This window comes from Thalassophryne amazonica, chromosome 5, assembly GCF_902500255.1.
Source record: "Thalassophryne amazonica chromosome 5, fThaAma1.1, whole genome shotgun sequence".
NCBI lineage: Eukaryota > Metazoa > Chordata > Actinopteri > Batrachoidiformes > Batrachoididae > Thalassophryne > Thalassophryne amazonica.
Window position 1 is genome coordinate 103,290,641 of NC_047107.1, and position 20,004 is coordinate 103,310,644.

Consider the following 20,004-nt stretch of genomic DNA (forward strand, 5'->3'; position numbering starts at 1 on the left):
TTTCTTACGCGTTGGTGTAAATGGCTAATCGTGCACAGTTATGGCTCTACACGTAAACACTGACCACTAAAACGGTGTCTCCAGCTGTTTCCTGTGAATTTTAAACCTTTAGCTTCCTTTGTTACCAGCCAGGCAGGGAACTGGTTACCATGTGGGATTCACCTGGTCTGAGTTAGTCCTCTGAACTGCAGCAGAACTTAGAGGCTACAAGAGCGTCCTCCCCTTATGTTACCTTACCTTATGTTATGCGTTGTTTCCTGCTAATGCCTTAATCAAGGTTGTTGCAAGGGAATGTGTGTCGACTTTCCTCATGAACCATTTTAAGTGTTCTTAATGTAAACCGTTTTGTAGCTTCAGAATTTTGTCTCAGCCTTTTTATGTTGGCATTTTCTCCGTGTTATCCATAAACCCTGTTTTAAAGCTTGCAGTGAATCAGGAAGTCATTTAGTCGTTTGCGTTCATTTGGACAGATTTGTTCTTAAAGAGTTAATTATTAAGTCAGTGCAACATTTCCACATTATTGATTTGTGCTGCTTTTTTTTTTTTTTGCAGAATGTCTGGGTTTTGTCTTTACTGCTCAACTGTACCCCCTTTTTATTTGTTCGTTGTGCCTCTTCACATTTCTGACTTTTTTCATGTAATGAGTCCTCAGACTGTTTACTTCTTTTAATCAAATGTACTTGTCTTGGTGATATGAAAATTTTTTTTTTCCATCTCTCTACCTGCTGATGAACAGCAATATCATATCGTTCATAAATATTGTGAAACAGTTATACGTCACAGATTTGAGATACACAGTGTGTACTGTCTGACATGTTTTGACAAATGACTGCTTTTATTATGATTTCCATTAGAGCTCGACGAATATGAGTTGTATGAGTATCGGCTGATATGAGGTTTTCACAAAAACATCCGTATCGACTATTACATTGGGTACAAGAGACTGAGGGGAAAAAAAAACAACCAGCTCCCATTAATTTTCAATCAGAATGGACGTTTTACAGCAACAAGAGGCTAGTGGTCGCTATGCTGCCAACTAGGCGAGGCCAAAATAATCTATTTTATACAAATGCTGATGGATGCACCGTGGTAACTGCGACTACAAGTGAAGGCAGCGTGACTTATGTTGGTTGATTGTTGGTTATATTTATTTTAAAGTTCATGTTTAAAGTGAAAAGTGTAAAGCCTAAATTGCATTTCTTTGTCATAATTGTTTGATAATGAAATATTAGGAATCATTGTCATTTTGTGTATTTATCAGCAGCTATATCTGAGTAGATTTATTTTTTTTATTATTATTTGTCAATATCAGTATGCCCCCCCCCCCCCCCCCCCCAAAAAAAAAGATGCATATTGGTCGGGCTCTAATTTTTCATTTCATTCTCATGCACATGTACATTTTTATTTCCAAAACAGTTATTCCAAAGCTGAAACTATGCAGCATTGATCCTGAAAACTGTTTTTCTCTTTTGTCTTGTGATTGAGGATAAATGCTGAAAGCACAGTTTCACGTGAAGCATGAGACTTAAATGTACAGCAAGAATGTATAAAATATATAAAGAAATCTATATTTGAAGAGTTTTGTTCCAAAATGATGTGTACGCCCCGTGGGACAATAACAGTGGTAATGTTTTCGAGGATCTTTTCCTCCTTGAATGGTAGATGTATGACATTTTGGAATGAAACCCTTCATTTTGTTTTTTGTTTTTTTTTGTTTTGTTTTTATGTCTTCACCCCACCTCCCATGACATGTTCCATCTTTACATGATATCTGAGTTTACAAATGTTTGGTTTGTCCAATAAATGCAAACTTATTTCTTCATAATGAGTATCTGCAAATTTTTTTTACCTCATGTTTTTTTGCTACAAGAGAAATCTGAAGTTACTGAAATGAAAGCAGCGTGCTGGTTTCTCTCAGACTTCTAGCACTGTGTTTTCATACAGCAGATCAGCCTGAGCGCTGGCCACAGCTGTGTCTTCAGAAAGCTCCTCTTTCTTCTAAAGACGGCACAAAGAAGGAAAAAAAATTAATACAAGGATATCTTTTGTTTTATGTGTAACACAAAGAAGTGTGGGGTTTTACCTGATGAATACATTTTAATGTTCCTGGGGAAAAAAGATGCATTAGAATTGAATAAACTCAAATGAAACTGGACACTTATTGTTGAGATAGAAGTTACTAAGATTAAGACATTTTAGCTATGTTCACATTTCACCTACTACCTGAACCTGATTTTTGATTCACTGCATGTGGACAGTTTAAATTCATATTTGTAAAGTGACTGTTCAAACAGCATTCTTATAACAGAATCAGACCTCAGACCCCAAATGTATGTGACCTGAATTGGTAATGAAGAACAAATGTATGTGACCTGAATTGGTAATGAAGAAAAAAACTGACTTGACAGGCAAACACACAAATACAAACAGATTCAGGTCACTTCTGGTGATGCGAATACAACCTTAAAAAAACTTTGGGGGGTGTCAGCAGAATGAAAACATTTATTTCATTAAAATAAATTTAAATGGAGTCTTATGTAATATTACCAACATTTGCTTAAAACCTCATCGGTTTAACTGTTTAACGATTTCTTCAGAGGGGGCAAGAAAAAGTATTTGAGGATCTCTGATTCAGGAAGTGAGGTATTTTCCTGCATGTTTGTTTATTCCATTTATGATACTGCACAAAAGCTACAGAATATTTATTGTGCCACATACACACAATTCTATAGAACCTGCATTAATTCTACCTATATTAATGGTAAATGTCCACCAGGTGGAGATATTGTTCCATTTCCACAACTTTGGGACATATACAGTACCCTCTGCAAGTATTGGAACACTTGGTATTTAACATGTTTAATTTTTTATGCCATTTCAAATACAAAAAATAAAATAAAAAAAAATCTAAAATTATCCTCATTAAACTCAAATGGAAACCAAATCTGTACAACTTGATTGAAAGCAATTAAAAATATAAAAGCCAAGATGTTGACTTGCATAAGTAATAGAATGTTTTGATATAATACCTGTAAAAAAAAATCAGTTTAATTACCAGTTTTCTTCAGACAACTTGATATAATACCTGTAAAAATCAGTTTAATTGCCAGTTTTCTTCAGACAAGTCAGGATATAGATACATGAACATTTCCAAGGCACTCGATATGTCTTGGACTTTATTTACATCAATTATGAAGAAAATCAAACAGTATGGCACGCTATGGTAAATCTGTGTAGACAGTTCTCAAAAACTGAGTGAGGAAAGTCACCAAGACACCCAGACAACCCAGACGTTATCAGCTTCTCTGGTTGTGATGGGAGATATTGTACATGGTGCATGTTTTGTAATTTGTATCACCAATTATACAGCTTCATGATGAAGTGGTATAGAGGAGGATTTTTTTTTTTTTTTTTTAAAGAAGACCTGAAACTTAGCTACAATTTGCTAGAAGGTACATCTGAGATGCAAGCCTAGATGTGATGTTTTGGTGAAATAAAATGCCATACTGTTTGTATTTACGGAATAACCCTGTTGTGTCTGATGATTTGCGGACGTTCATGCTGGCTTTTATGGTCACAAATTGAGGTAAAATAGATACGAGGTCTGTGATAAAACTAACGTACCTTTTTATTTTTTTCAAAAACTATATGGATTTGAATCACGTGCGATTACATCAGACAAGCTTGAACCCTCGTGGGCATGCGAGAGTTTTTTCACGCCTGTGGTTACGTCATTCGCCTGTGGGCTGGCTTTGAGTGAGGAGTGGTCCACCCCTCCCGTCGGAATCTCTTTGTCTGAGAACTTCCTGAGAGACTGACGCTTTGCTTGATCAAAATGTTTTTCCAAAACCGTGAGGCACATCGAAGTGGACATCATTCGAGAAATTCAGCTGGTTTTCTGTGAAAATTTTAACGGTTGATGAGAGATTATGGACTGTTGCTGTCGCTTTAAGGACTGCCCACGGAGCGGGACGTCGCGACGCTCCCTGAGCCGCCGCTGTCTGCCTGTTTCGAGCTGAAAGCTTCCAAATTTAAGCCTCTGTTGACCCAGGATGTCGTAAGAGAACAGAGAACTTTCAGAAGAGGTCGGGATCAGCAGTTTATCCGGACATTCCACTGTTAAAGGAGATTTTATTAATGAAAGATGTGCGGACGGGTCCGCGTGTCGGGACGCAGCTGGCGCAGTGCGGCGGCACAGCAAAAACACCTCCGTGTTGATAACCATTTGTAAAAACCAGGCGGCTTTTGATGGCTTTCAGTTGAGTGAGTATCTGAGAAATTGTTTAACAGCTGGATATGTTCCAACTTGTCCTTAAGGCTTCCAACGGAGGTGTTTTTCCTGTGGAGGCGTGCGGCGCCGGCTGCGTCCCAACGCGCGGACCCGTCCGCACTTTCTTTCATTAAAAAATCTCCTTTAACAGTGGAATGTCCGGATAAACTGCTGATCCCGACCTCTTCTGAAAGTTCTCTGTTCTCTCACGATGTCCTGGGTCAACAGAGGCTTAAATTTGGAAGCTTTCAGCTCGAAACAGGCAGACAGCGGCGGCTCAGTGCGCGTCGCGACGTCCCGCTCCGTGGGCAGTGCTTAAAGCGACAGCAACAGTCCATAATCTCTCATCAACCGTTAAAATTTTCACAGAAAACCAGCTGAATTTCTCGAAGTGATGTCCACTTCGATGTGCCTCACAGTTTTGGAAAAAATTTTGATCAAGCAAAGCGTCAGTCTCTCAGGAAGTTCTCAGACAAAGAGATTCCGACGGGAGAGGTGGACCACTCCTCACTCAAAGCCAGCCCACAGGCGAATGACATAACCGACAGGCGTGAAAAAACTCTTGCATGCCCACGAGGGTTCAAGCTTGTCTGATGTAATCGCACGTGATTCAAATCCATATAGTTTTTGAAAAAAATAAAAAGGTCCGATACTTTTCTAACAGGCCTCGTATTTGCGACCTTAAACCAGCATGAACGTCCGTAAATCATCAGACACAACAAGGTTATTCCCATTCTAATTCAATTCTATCTTTTTCACAGTTTATTTTTCTGTAAGTAATTCATTCAGCAAATCATTGTGAAAGGGTGTGGTCGGCTCGTCAAAGCTTAATAAAGCAACAGCGTCTTCATGTCAAACTGGAAATTCTGTGAGCAGACCCACAGATTTCTCCATCTCATCAGCTGCATTGAGTTAAATCCACGGTAAATCCATTAAATCCACGCATTTCCGCATCGCTGCACTAGTTTCAGTCGCTCTCAGGTGACAGCATCAATGTTGACACTTGACAGCAATGCGGTCATGGGGCTGAGAAACACATCAAATGTGAAGTGGTTTTAATATTTTGCGACCGCCCACGCCATATTTTGTGGTCTTAAATCTCACACAATTAACCAATCAGATTTGCAGAAAAAATATAAATGGATTAGAATTCTTCATAACTGATGTAAATAAAGTCCAAAATGGTAAATGGACTGCATTTATATTGCATTTTTCCATCTGCATCAGACACTCAAAGCGCTTTACTATAAATGCCTCACATTCAACCTGATGTCAGGGTGCCGCCATACAAGGCGCTCACTACACACCTGGAGCAACTAGGGGATTAAGGACCTTCCCCAAGGGCCCTTAGTGATTTTCCAGTCATGCTGGGATTTGAACCAAGGATCCTCTGGTCTCAAGCCCAGCGCTTAACCACTAACTAGACCATCACATCCAAGACATATTCAGTGACTTGGAATTTGGAAATGTTCATGTATCCATCCCCTGACTTGTCTGAAGAAAAATGGCAATAAAATGGATTATTTACAGGTATTATACCAATGGGTTCCATTACTTATGCAACCCATCATCTTGGCTTTTATATTTTTAATTCATTTATATGAAGTTGTAGAGATTTACTTTCAGTTTGAGTTTAAGGAAGATCATTTTAGTTATTTTTTTATTTGAAATGGTATTAACAAATTAAAATGTGTGAAATACCAAGTGTTCCAATACTTTTGGAGGGCACTGTATATGTGTGTGTGTGTGTGTGTGTGTGTGTGTGTGTGTGTGTGTGTGTGTGTGTGTGTGTGTGTGTGTGTGTGTGTGTGTGTGTGTGTGTGTGTGTGTGTGTGTGTGTGTGAGACCACATTTTACCATTATAAATATAATTGATAAACCTACAGAAATTCTGCAATTTGCTTAAAAATTGTGGTCAATCATACAATAATACATCAGAACTGTCTTTAGCTTGTCATGTACAAGGAAATTTAGTTTCTTGTTTAAAAATTGAGCTATGTAATTATTATGTTTTTATGAAATTCAATTTAATTTTCAATTTATTTCCTTTATATAATGCCAAATCACAACAGAGCTGCCTCAAGGCGCTTCACACAGGTAAGGTCTAACCTTACAAACCCCCAGAGCAACAGTGGTAAGGAAAAACTCCCTCTGAGGAAGAAACCTCAAGCAGACCAGACTCAAAGGGGTGACCCTCTGCTTGGGCCATACTACAAACATAAATTACAGAAATAATTCACAGAAAATATTCACATGAAATAGGGGGAAAGTAAATAAAAGGGGGGCTTTTATTCATTTATTTAATATATGTGGTTGACCAAGGGCTTGGGGAAAAAGATACTTCATTTATTTAACTGGGCAAAAAAAAAAAAGGTGAATACATTTTTAAAGCTAAGTATGGCGGAATAAAATGCTTTACACCTCAATTAAAATAAATCAAAGTATTGCAAAAGATGATAATAAATAGGTTGAATGGATGATTTTAAAATACAGATTTTTAAAGAAGAAATACCTGTCTGAATGAAAAAAAGAATTTGTCATATTAAAGCGTAATTGCTTTGTACACATGAAAAATGTTCACACGTTCACCTACTAGATTAATCTTTTTTATAACTTTGGAAATAAGTTCACATAAATGAAAGGAGAGGAAAAGAAGCACACAAAAACAAACTTTTTTAATGCATACTGTACATTATTTTGACTTATTAATCGTTGTATTGTCCAATCAAATATGAATAATGAGCCATAAACAATTCAAGCACTCACTCTCTGTAGTTTTTCTCTCTGACTGCATGAAGTGTACAAACAGAACAACTTACTTCTGGAGAAGATGGTGGTGAAAATCATCACCATGGGGAGCACAGGCACCACAACCCAGCGAGCAAAACTCCAGATGTAAGCTCCAGAGGCTGCAGAAGAAAGGCACAGAAAGCTGGATATATGCATCAGAACACATAACAATGCTTTTTGTGACACTGTACACAAATATCTCCATCCATGAATGAAGCGATGTCTAAAGATGTGAACAACAAACGACACAGAGTCCACCTGAGGACAGTGGCGTTAGTAATCAGGGGCCTCGTGTACAAAACGTGCGAACGCACAAAAATGTGGAGTACGTCTGTCTCCACGCTAACGTTCAGATGTATCAAAAGTGGAATGACCGTGGAAATGTGCGATGCGTCATGCAAAATTCCTGGCTGGCATACGTACGTTTCTACAGCTATTGTTCCACTGCCGACATGTACTGATGATGCTGGTAACCGCTAATAGTGTGAAAACAAGAAGTCAGAGTGATGTGCACACCAGAGATGCACTTATAAACAATTAACACACCCATGTGTTTACCAATAAAACCATACGCAAAGTGATGTGTAAATGGCACTAACAGCAGCTGCTTTAGCGTTGTTAGAGGACCTTGCAAACGGTGCAATCTGGCATGAGTGTGTATTCACGGAGCACAAGGATTTACTTGCAAATGACGATAATTAGCTCATAAGCCAATTTCGTTTACCAAGGCCACTGTTACTGGAGTTGTGCGCAGAACTCGGGCTGGCCCAGAGCACAATATGGTGAGGAGCCAGGGGTTGTCTGTGCCCACACAGGTACTGGCCATGCTGCACTTCCTGGCAACAGGGGCATTCCAGCGTGAGCTGGGTGATCAGTCAGGAGCGTGCCAGTCAACCTTTAGCTGAGCCATGCCAGCTGTGTGAAACACAATCGTGTGAATGTCATCCAGGTACATCACATTCCAACATTAAAGTGCAATTTGCAGCAAGAGCCAGTTTCCCAAATGTAATCTGAGCTATTGACTGCATGCATAAAGGCACCATCACATGCCGAATTTGTTTTTGTTAATAGGAAACAATTTCATTCCATCAATTTTCAAATCATATGTGATGTGCAAATGCAGCTAACATCGTGGCGAGGTGGCCTGGTTCAACGCATGACTCATTCATCCTGACTAACAGTGTGGTTCATGCTCCCATCATGAAATGAGTGACATTTCTGTGACATTTTTTTTATTGTACTATTTCTAACCCTAATTCCTTCTCGTAACCCTAACCATAACATAACTGTCTTCCTTCCCCTAACCCTAACCATTGTTCCAAATGAAGTCAGTGCGGGCACATTTGGTCATGTGCACATTCAAATATGGTTTTTGCTATTATTATTATTATTTTGTTTCTTGACGGTGAAAGTAGAGCTTCTTAACAAGCCCCCCGATTGTCTCCCTGTGTTCAGTATTTGTCAATGAACGCATGCGTATAGTGGTGATATCACACACTGTCAGCTGCACCTCATTCTCTTTAACTTCAATGTGTGTGTGTGTGTGTGTGTGCGCCGTTTCTGCTTCGTTTATTCCGGTTGACAGGGTACCAAATAACACATCCCTGAGTATCTCCACTTCAATTACTTAATTTACTCCACTTCATCTGTAGCTCACACTCGGTTAAATTCCTTTTCTTACATGATCATTTCGGACAGGGAGGAGAATCCCCAGGTCCCAGGGGCTATTTAAGTATATTTGCATATTTATATAGGGGTGTGGACAGGGAGGAGTTTAGTGTGTATGCATGTTTGCTCAGTTTCACGTTCAGTGGGATGTACAAAGAGAACGTGCTTGGAGCCGTGCCTACGCACACTTTGATACATCTGAACTTTTTTGTGCTTATGCCAATTTCCGGGTTTTGGCGTATACCATGTTTCAGTAGGAAATCCATGCAGTTCTTTATTCATGAGGCCCCTGGTGTTTGGATCGCACCCTTTGTAATACTCACAGTGGTAGAAATAACCTTCAGCCAGCTTGATGATGGTGTTGTTTCTGCTCAGCAGTCCACACCAGTACACTCCTTCACCTTGCCTGGGCTGCTTCACGGCAACGGTGAAGGAGTTAGAGGTCTGGGATACCCTCAGGTTGACTCCATCCACTGACAGTGTATGCGGACTGAAGATGAATCCAGTGCAACACCGACTGGAAGTCTGTCTGCACCAAATTCTCGGTAGGGTCTTCTGTCTTGCTTTGTGAGGACATACCAGCTTCTGCAAGTACATGCCCTCACTGGCTCCTGCAGGTACACACAAATAACACTTGTCTCCACTGGTCAGGTCAGGTCTGGGAGCATACACGGGTGCATGCTCAGCACCACATCCATTGCACTATGAAACAGACTATAAATTTTTTCCCTCAAAATTCTACTCATGACACCCCATAATGATAACACGAAAAAAGCGTTTTGCACATTTATTAAAAAAAAGAAGAAGAAAGAAATCACTTGTACGTACGAGGGCTGTCAATAAAGTATAGGTCCTTTTTATTTTTTTCAAAAACTATATGGATTTCATTCATATGTTTTTACGTCAGACATGCTTGAACCCTCGTGCGCACGCGTGAGTTTTTCCACGCCTGTCGGTGACGTCAATCACCTGTGAGCACTCCTTGTGGGAGGAGTCATCCAGCCCCTCGTCGGAATTCCTTTGTCTGAGAAGTTGCTGAGAGACTGGCGCTTTGTTTGATCAAAATTTTTTCTAAACCTGTGTGTTGGGAAAGTGTAGTGACACGGACCCACAACAGGGGGCGTAAATGAACGGACAATGAAAGAGTTGAATATGAACACTTTACTGTTGTGAATGAGCACAACCACAATACAGAGGAATGTGAAATTTTGCAAATAGTCAATCACAAGGGTGACGTGTGGGCAGGCTCAAGGATAGAAGACGTCTGTCCTGAGAAGAACTGGAACCACACGATTTCCTCCGCCACCGAACCCGGAGAATACTGGAGCCGCCAAGTCCCGAGTCCTCAGGTGGCCACCGTCTCCGAATGTCGGATCTGGTACTGTTATCTGGTGGGGTGTAAAGCAAAGCTGTCGCCGGTCACACCAATCTCCAGATAATGCACTCCACAGGAAAAACAGCTGCAAAAATTAGTTTAATAAACACAGTTAGTTATACGGCTGAGATTATTACCTTCACAGGTCGATGATATCTCGGCAATGAGGTGGAGATGACGTCCGGGTTTTATGGAGTGAGATGATGTAGTGTAGATGGGTGACAGCTGTCAAGAGATAATGAGTGACAGCTGTCACCCCCGGCTGTGTCCGTGGTGGCAGCGCCCTCTCGTGCCTGAAGCCCGCACTTCAGGCAGGGCGCCCTCTGGTGGTGGGCCAGCAGTACGTCCTCTTCTGGTGGCCCACACAACAGGACCCCCCCCCTCAACGGGCGCCTCCCGGCGCCCGACCAGGTTTATCAGGGTGTCGGCGGTAGAAATCAGCCAGGAGGGCCGGATCCAGGATGAAGCTCCTCTTCACCCAGGAGCGTTCTTCGGGTCCATACCCCTCCCAGTCCACCAAATATTGGAACCCCTGGCCCATTCGACGGATGTCCAGGAGCTGGCGCACTGTCCAGGCCGGCTCCCCGTCAATGATCCGGGCAGGAGGCGGCGCCGGACCGGTAGCACAGAGGGGCAAGGTGTGGTGAGGTTTGATTCTCGACACATGAAAAACCGGGTGGATCCGCAGTGAAGCTGGGAGTTGGAGCTTCACTGTGGCAGGGCTGAGGATCTTGAGGATCTTGAATGGTCCGATGAACCTGTCCATCAGCTTAGGGGAGTCCACTTGGAGGGGGATGTCCTTCGTCAACAACCGCACCTCCTGCCCGGCCTGGTATGCAGGGGCCGGGGACAGCTGGCGGTCTGCATGGGCCTTAGCCCTCGTCCGGGCCTTCAACAAGGCAGAACGGGCGGTGCGCCACACCCGACGGCACCTCCGAAGGTGGGCCCGGACCGAGGGCACACCGACCTCTCCCTCCACCATGGGAAACAATGGGGGCTGGTACCCCAGACACACCTCAAATGGGGAGAGGCCGGTGGCAGAAGACACCTGGCTGTTATGTGCATACTCGATCCAGGCCAGGTGGTTACTCCAGGCTGTCGGGTGCACGGATGTCACACAGCAGAGGGTCTGTTCCAACTCTTGGTTGGCCCGTTCTGCCTGTCCATTCGTCTGTGGGTGGTACCCGGACGAGAGGCTCACGGTGGCCCCCAGTTCTCTGCAGAAACTCCTCCAGACCTGAGAGGAAAACTGGGGACCACGATCTGAGACTACATCAGTTGGTATCCCATGCAGACGGACGACGTGGTGGACCAGGAGGTCCGCTGTCTCCTGGGCCGTAGGGAGCTTCGGGAGAGCCACGAAGTGGGCCGCCTTGGAGAATTGGTCCACTATCGTGAGGATGGTGGTGTTGCCCTGGGACGGTGGGAGGCCCGTGACAAAATCCAGGCCGATGTGGGACCAGGGGCGATGTGGCACAGGAAGCAGTTGGAGCAGTCCTTGGGACCTCCTGTGGTCTGCCTTGCCCCTGGCACAGGTGGTGCAGGCCTGGATGTACTCCCGGACGTCGGCCTCCATAGACGCCCACCAGAAGCGCTGCCGGACAACTGCCACGGTCCTTTGCACCCCTGGCTGACAGGAGAGCTTGGAACCGTGACAGAAGTCTAGGACCGCAGCCCTGGCCTCTGGTGGGATGTACAATCTGTCCTTCGGACCTGTCCCCGGGTCCGGCCTCCGTGTCAGGGCCTCCCGGACGGTCTTCTCCACGTCCCAGGTGAGGGTGGCCACGATAGTGGACTCCGGAATGATGGGCTCCGGTGGATCCGACAGCACAGTTTTGACTTCGTCTTCGTGTACCCGGGACAAGGCATCCGACCTCTGGTTCTTGGTCCCGGGGCGATAGGTGATCCGGAAGTCAAAACGTCCGAAGAACAGTGACCAGCGGGCTTGCCTGGGGTTCAGCTGCTTGGTGGTCCTGATATACTCCAGGTTCCGATGGTCAGTGAAAACCGTGAACGGCACAGACGCTCCCTCCAACAGGTGTCTCCACTCCTCAAGAGCCTCTTTCACCGCAAGGAGTTCTCGGTTGCCGACGTCATAGTTCCGTTCAGCCGGGGTCAACCTGCGAGAAAAGTAGGCACACGGGTGAAGAACCTTATCGGTCTCTCCGCTCTGGGATAGCACGGCTCCTATCCCTGAGTCAGAGGCGTCCACTTCAACCGCAAACTGGTGCAGTAGAGAACCGTCGTTTCAACTCCTTGAACGCGGCTTCGCACCGATCCGACCAGGTGAAGGGGACTTTTGGAGAGGTCAGGGCTGTCAGGGGGCTAACTACCTGACTGTAGCCCTTAATGAACCTCCTGTAGAAATTTGCAAAGCCGAGGAACTGTTGCAGCTTCCTACGGCTTGTTGGTTGGGGCCAATCTCTCACCGCCGCAACCTTGGCCGGATCAGGGGCGACGGAGTTGGAGGAGATGATAAACCCCAGGAAGGACAAAGAAGCGCAGTGGAACTCGCACTTCTCGCCCTTCACAAACAGCCGGTTTTCCAACAACCGCTGCAGGACCTGACGTACATGCTGGACATGAGTTTCAGGGTCCGGAGAAAAGATGAGTATATCATCCAGATATACGAAGACGAATCGGTGCAGGAAGTCCCACAAGACGTCATTAACCAAAGCTTGGAACGTCGTGGGGGTGTTAGTGAGGCTGAACGGCATGACCAGGTACTCAAAATGACCTAATGGGGTGTTAAATGCCGTCTTCCACTCGTCTCCCTTCCGGACCCGAACCAGGTGATACGCATTCCTAAGATCCAACTTTGTAAAGATTTTGGCTCCATGCAGGGGGGTGAACACGGAATCTAACAACGGCAACGGGTATCGGTTGTGAACCGTAATCTCATTCAGCCCCCTGTAATCAATGCATGGGCGGAGTCCGCCATCTTTCTTGCCCACAAAAAAGAAACCTGCACCCATCAGGGAGGTGGAATTCCGGATCAGCCCGGCAGCTAATGAGTCACGGATGTAGGTCTCCATTGATTCGCGCTCAGGACGTGAGAGATTGTACAGCCTGCTGGACGGGAACTCCACGCCCGGAATCAAATCAATGGCACAATCGTATGGACGGTGCGGGGGAAGGGTGAGTGCCAGATCCTTGCTGAAGACGTCAGCAAGATCGTGGTACTCAACCGGCACTGCCGTCAGATTGGGAGGAACTTTGACCTCCTCTTTAGCCTGTAAACCGGGAGGAACCGAAGAACCTAAACACATCCGATGGCAGGTTTCGCTCCACTGAACCACCACCCCAGACGGCCAATCAATCCGGGGATTGTGTTTCAACATCCACGGGAAACCCAAAATCATGCGGGAGGTAGAAGGAGTCACAAAAAACTTGATCTCCTCCCGATGATTCCCAGACACCACCAGAGTTACAGGTTGTGTCTTGTGCGTGATTAAAGGGAGAAGGGTGCCATCTAGTGCCTGCACCTGCAATGGCGAAGGAAGCATCACCAGAGGGAGCCCTACCTTCCTTGCCCATCTGCTGTCCAGCAGATTCCCTTCTGACCCCGTGTCCACCAGTGCTGTGGCTTGAAGGGTTAAATCCCCGCTCAGGATTGTAACTGGGAGTCGTGTGGAAATATGTGTGTGTCCCATGTGAATGTCTTGGCCCACCCTTAGCCCAGTTTCTAAGGGCGGGCATTGGTGTTTTAACCGCTTGGGGCAGTCTCTCTGCAGATGCTCACTCGACCCGCAGACAAAGCACTCCGTGGGAAGTCCTTAAAGCGACAGTATCACCTCAAAATCTCTCAACAGCCGTTAAAATTTTCAACGAAAACCAGCTGAATTTTTCAAACCGTGTCCACTTCGATGTGCCTCACAGGTTTAGAAAAAATTTTGATCAAACAAAGCGCCAGTCTCTCAGCAACTTCTCAGACAAAGGAATTCCGATGAGGGGCTGGACGACTCCTCCCACAAGGAGTGCTCACAGGCGAATGACGTCACCGACAGGCGTGGAAAAACTCACGGATGCGCACGAGGGTTCAAGCATGTCTGAAGTAAAAACATATGAATGAAATCCATATAGTTTTTGAAAAAAAAAAAAGGACCTATACTTTATTGACGGACCTCGTAAGTATTCACACCCTTTACTCAGTACTTTGTTGATGCACATTTGGCAGTAATTACAGCCTCAAGTCTTCTTGAATATGATGCCACAAGCTTGGTGCAACTATCTTTTGGCAGTTTTGCCCATTCATCTTTGCAGCACCTCTCAAGCGCCATCAGGTTGGATGGGGAGCATCAGTGCATAGCCATTTTCAGATCTTTCCAGAGATTTTCAATCAGATTCAGGTCTGGATTCTGGCTGGGTTACTCAAGGACATTCACAGAGTTGTCCTGAAGCCACTCCTTTGATATCTTGGCTGTGTGCTTAGGGTCATTGTCCTGCTGAAAGATGAACCGTCGACCCAGTCTGAGGTCAAGAGCGCTCTGGAGCAGGTTTTCATCCAAGATGTCTCTGTACATTGCTGCATTCATCTTTCCCTCAATCCTGACTACTCTCCCAATTCCTGTGCTGATAAACAGCCCAACAGCCAGGGGCGGACTGGCAATCTGTGTGTTCTGGAAAAGTCCAGAACGGCCATCAGCCATTGGCCCTGTTCGATAAACAAAATGCTGTCAGCAGGTGACGTTAATACAATCATTTTTCCATTGTCAAAGATGATTCCATAGGCCTAAAAACCAACAAAAAAGAGTGAGTAGTTTCAACAGAAATATGGCAAGCCGAAAACCTAAGGAGAAAAGTGAATGGGAAGAGTTACAAAAGAAAGCCAAGTCTCTTGAAAATGATGCATCAAAATGTAAAAAGCTCACAGAGGTTTTTGGCTGCAGCGCAACTGCCAACAGCAGCAGTAATGTCAGACAACGATTCACCGTGCATGCATCATGTCGGAGCGTTAGCATTGTTATGGCATCACGCTAGCATTGTTATGGCATCACGCTAGCAGCGATTAACAGATTATTGCCTCAACTTTCCTTAAAAGTGGCCCGTTTTTGCTTAAAACTGACTTTAGAATGATTTAAGAGGTTTGATGTTGTTATCTGATGGTTAATAATCACATTATTCCATTTGATCGCTTTGGGTGTAGAGAGTCGGATTGAGAGAGAGTCTCAGACCTGCTTCTGTCATGCTGTGATCGCTCCCCCATCCTTTATGTGGAAATGATTGTTGTACAAAAGCTTCAGATATCTGTCACTGAGATAAATGATGACTGGAGTGCAGTTTTAAGGAAATACAAGGCGATAACTGGTGAATTGCTGCTGATGCTCAGAAATGGTGCATGCGCAGTGAAGGCAGGGGGCATGCTGAGCGACATAAAAAAGTGAGAACGACATAAAACAGCCCCTTTCACACCAGACCTGCTTCGAGTTGCTTCATGTGGCATCATGATGATGCAGGAATGTCTGCGTCAGTTGCGCGCAGCAGGGGGGGCGAAGCTTGAGGTGAGAGCGCTATGATCTCACCTGCAGCCAGACTGTAAAATTAACAGGTGTGTGCTCTGATTTCTCTTCTAGGTAATATTTCTTCTTGTGTAGCGCTGCAGCTGTGCACCCTGATTTCTGTTAAAGTTCATCATCATGGAGGAGATGTCCTCCGTGAGGAGTATACTGGATGTGGACATGTCCTGTCTCTGGCAGTCAGTCTGTGAGCAGGACTTATGGACTTTATTTAACACAATCGTTAGAGAACTTGAGGACGTGAGTACGAGGAGCTACAGACAGTTCGCGTGCACGCGAACCGTCCGTGAGTGGATGTGAAGATGTCCTCCATGAGGAGTATAATGGATGTGGACATGTCCTGTCTCTGGCAATCAGTCTGTGAGCAGAATGGACTTTATTTAACATAATTATGACAGAACTTGAGGTGAATGCAGGAGCTGCCTGCAGCTTCAGGCTGTAATGAGCATTTTTTTTCTTTTAATTATTCACATGTGCTGTTTGAGCGATATAGTTTTACTGCACTGGTATAAAAAGTTCAACAATCCTGCGTGATTTATAGCTTGGCAACAATGGAGCACAGCAGAAATCATAATTGGCGTTGAGTCTTCTTATGTGCAGCAAGTTCATTGCTGCAGAATGAACTTGCTGCACATAAAGAGATGAAATCAGAAACTGGGGGTGGGGGGTTTCAGAACATTGAGTCAAAGGTTGTTCACACTATACCATTTTTGGAGTCTTTATGATCAGATGAATAATGCGGTATACTTTTTAATAGGATTGGAGCATTTGTAAATTTTGACCACTGTGTAATACTTCATTAACCCGTACTTGGCCGCCTATTGAAAAATCAAGTGGATAGTCTGTTTTTTCAAAAGAGCAATGTCTAAGGAGTATTTGTGCCAAAGTTGATTGCTTGTACTACCATTTGAAAGATTATTTCAGTTATCTGCTGCACTATTTGACTTCATGCTTGGTTTGTGCTCTGGCATGCACTGTCAGCTGTTGGACCTTATATGTAGACAGGTGTGTGTCTTTCCAAATCATGTCCAATCAACTGAATTTACCCCAGGTGGACTCCAATTAAGCTGTAGAAACATCTCAAGGATGATCAGTGGAAATAGGATGCACCTTAGGACAATTTTGAGTGGCAAAGACTGTGAATAATGATGTGCATGTGATTTCTTTCTTCTTTTTTAATTTGCAAAAATCTCACAAAACCTTTTTTCACATTGTCATTATAGGATATTGTGTGTAGAATTCTGAGGAAAAAATGAATTTCATTCATTTTAGAATAAGTTTGTAACATAAAAATGTATATATATATATATATATATACACACACAATGCCATCATATAAAAACAATCTGCCATCCCTACAGGACACCTCCAGGATGATAGTGGCCAATCCCTCTCACCCAGGACAAAAACATTTTGTTACCTTCTCTTCTGGTAGACAGCTGGGGTCCATCGGGACTAAAACCTCAAGGTACAAAAACAACTTCTTTCCATCCGCAGCTAAACTTATAAATAGTGCCAGAAACCCCCATTTACCCACCACCCACCCCCCACAAAGTACAGACTGATCATCCCTGCACTGAAAGGTACTGTTCATCTGCATGCCTGCACAGCCCCATTCCACTATACTTATTTGATAATAAACATAGTTTTGTCCATTTGTCTATTTGACTCCTTTACTTCTTACAGAAGTATTTCTTCCTTTTGTTGTTGTATATGCACCTATTCCTTCTTACAGAAGTATTTTTCTTCTTTCCTTTTCTTTTATTGTTGAATATGCACCAATGACACCAGAAAAAAATTCCTTGTAAGTAAGAACTTACTTGGTAATAAATTCGATTCTGATTCTAAATATATATTTTTGATGGGTAAAAATAAATTGCTAATAAATGTATAAAACTTTAAATAAAGTAACGCTCACTTTTTATTAAAATGGTTTAATGTGGAAAACCTCACAATGAAACAAGTGTCTGAACAATATTACCAATGGAAATATTTTGTGCAAAGCTTTTTGTAGCTTTGCATAAAATACGTATATTTTTTTATATCTCTTAATTTTTCAACTTTTTTCAGTGTTAAACGCTATTAAATTTAGTCTATGCAAATGAAAATACCCCTACCTTTATTTGAAGCAATAACATAGAAAATAGAGAAAATATGCCTTCATTCTTAAATACTTGAAAATTATGAATTTTGAAAATGTTTTCATCATAGGTGCAGACTTACCAACAGCCAGAAGTAGTAATGGAACCAGAAGGTGCATGGTTCAAACACCTGATGTTTCTGTACTGAGAGTATGAAGAGAAGCTGCTTTAGGTGATACAGTTTCAGGAAACCACATTTCCGTCCTCATACTGAATCACTGATTGCATCTGTACAATAATTAAAAAAAACACAAAGAAAAACCCCCCCCCAAAATGTATCCAGCTGTACTAATACTGTATAATCTCTTTAAAAAAATAAATAAATAACTAACAGCTACTTTTAATGCAGTAACATTCTGCAAATATACAGTTCTACTCAGAATTATTCGGAAACTTGAATTTTAAGTGAAAATTATAGAATAACAGAAAATTACAGATCAGTGACTGTGTCAGCCTGAGCAGTAGAGGATGCAATAATACCAGATGTGCTTGACAATTTCTGTGTGTTTTCTTGCACTTCCTGCCATGGGTTCAGCAAGTTATCCACTCAAAGTATGTTCAAAGTGTAGCTTGAATGAAGTTCTTGTTGATTTCAAATAGTATTCGGGACAAAACTTGTTATATTATTGATAAGAGCATGCAGACTGTCAGCAACTGAGGCGGAAAATCACGGTCAGGAATCATTAATTATTCATAAAACGTGTATAAAATACAATAAAAGCACACATCACTCATCATTTAAAAAAGCATCATAGTAAAACTCATAAATATAACCGTATAAAACTTATAAGTTGCACAGTCATCAAACACCATAATAAAATTGCCAATCAAAAATCAAACACTGTGAAAATAATCACAGTTAATAATCAGTATTCCTTTGAAGTAATAACACTTGGAGCATTTACCACATGATGAGGGAGGCTGTTCCACAACAACTCTATCTGAAAAAAATTGAGTCATCTACATCTTTGCACCTCAAAAATGCAAGTGACCTCTCAAACATGAATAAACTTTATTTTGGATATATACAGTACTGTTCAGAATAATAGTAGTGCTATGTGACTAAAAAGATTAATCCAGGTTTTGAGTATATTTCTTATTGTTACATGGGAAACAAGGTACCAGTAGATTCAGTAGATTCTCACAAATCCAACAAGGCCAAGCATTCATGATATGCACACTCGTAAGGCTGTGAAATTGGGCTATTAGCAAAAAAAGTAGAAAAGGGGGTGTTCACAGTAGTAGTAGCATCTGCTGTTGACAGTACAAACTCAAAACTATTATGTTCAAACTGCTTTTTTAGCAATCCTGTGAATCACTAAACTAGTATTTAGTTGTATAACCATAGTTTTTCATGATTTCTTCACATCTGCGAGGCATTAATTTTGTTGGTTTGGAACCAAGATTTTGCTTGTTTACTACTGTGCTTGGGGTCATTGTCTTGTTGAAACGCCCATTTCAAGGGCATGTCCTCTTCAGCATAAGGCAACATGACCTCTTCAAGTATTTTGACATATCCAAACTGATCCATGATACCTGGTATGCGATATGTAGGCCCAACACCATAGTAGGAGAAACATGCCCATATCATGATGCTTGCACCACCATGCTTCACTGTCTTCACTGTGAACTGTGGCTTGAATTCAGAGTTTGGGGGTCGTCTCACAAACTGTCTGCGGCCCTTGGACCCAAAAAGAACAATTTTACTCTCATCAGTCCACAAAATATTCCTCCATTTCTCTTTAGGCCAGTTGATGTGTTCTTTGGCAAATTGTAACCTTTTCTGTACATGTCTTTTATTTAACAGAGGGACTTTGCGGGGGATTCTTGCAAATAAATTAGCTTCACACAGGCATCTTCTAACTGTCACAGCACTTACAGGTAACTCCAGACTGTCTTTGATCATCCTGGAGCTGATCAATGGGTGAGCCTTTGCCATTCTGGTTATTCTTCTATCCATTTTGATGGTTGTTTTCCATTTTCTTCCACGCGTCTCTGGTTTTTTGTCCATTTTAAAGCATTGGAGATCATTGTAGATGAACAGCCTATAATTTTTTGCACCTGCGTATACGTGTTCCCCTCTCCAATCAACTTTTTAATCAAACTACACTGTTCTTCTGAACAATTTCTTGAACGTCCCATTTTCCTCAGGCTTTCAAAGAGAAAAGCATGTTCAACAGGTGCTGGCTTCATCCTTAAATAGGGGACACCTGATTCACACCTGTTTGTTCCACAAAATTGACA

The 20,004-nt window shown here is 42.9% G+C and overlaps 1 protein-coding gene across 1 annotated transcript; it reads right to left on the reverse strand.

The window, feature by feature from the left end:
* Nucleotides 1-1,465: 1,465 nt before the first annotated feature.
* si:ch211-102c2.4 (uncharacterized protein LOC568178 homolog) lies at nt 1,466-17,906 on the reverse strand. Its single transcript, XM_034171011.1, has 5 exons — nt 17,843-17,906; nt 9,052-9,339; nt 7,090-7,179; nt 2,084-2,106; nt 1,466-1,998 (listed from the first exon to the last, which is right to left on the reverse strand). The coding sequence occupies exons 1-5, from the start codon at nt 17,877-17,879 to the stop codon at nt 1,915-1,917; spliced, it is 522 nt and encodes a 173-aa protein (XP_034026902.1). The 5' UTR covers nt 17,880-17,906; the 3' UTR covers nt 1,466-1,914.
* Nucleotides 17,907-20,004: the final 2,098 nt, after the last annotated feature.

Bases quoted from the DNA above. Each gene is read 5' to 3' on its own strand.
- si:ch211-102c2.4 (XM_034171011.1), bottom strand. From the start codon at position 17,879: ATGCACCTTCTGGTTCCATTACTACTTCTGGCTGTTG. The intron at 9,340-17,842 runs GTAAGTCTGCAC...GTGTACCTGCAG, and splicing joins ATTACTACTTCTGGCTGTTG to GAGCCAGTGAGGGCATGTAC. The intron at 1,999-2,083 runs GTAAAACCCCAC...TGCCGTCTTTAG, and splicing joins CATTAAAATGTATTCATCAG to AAGAAAGAGGAGCTTTCTGA.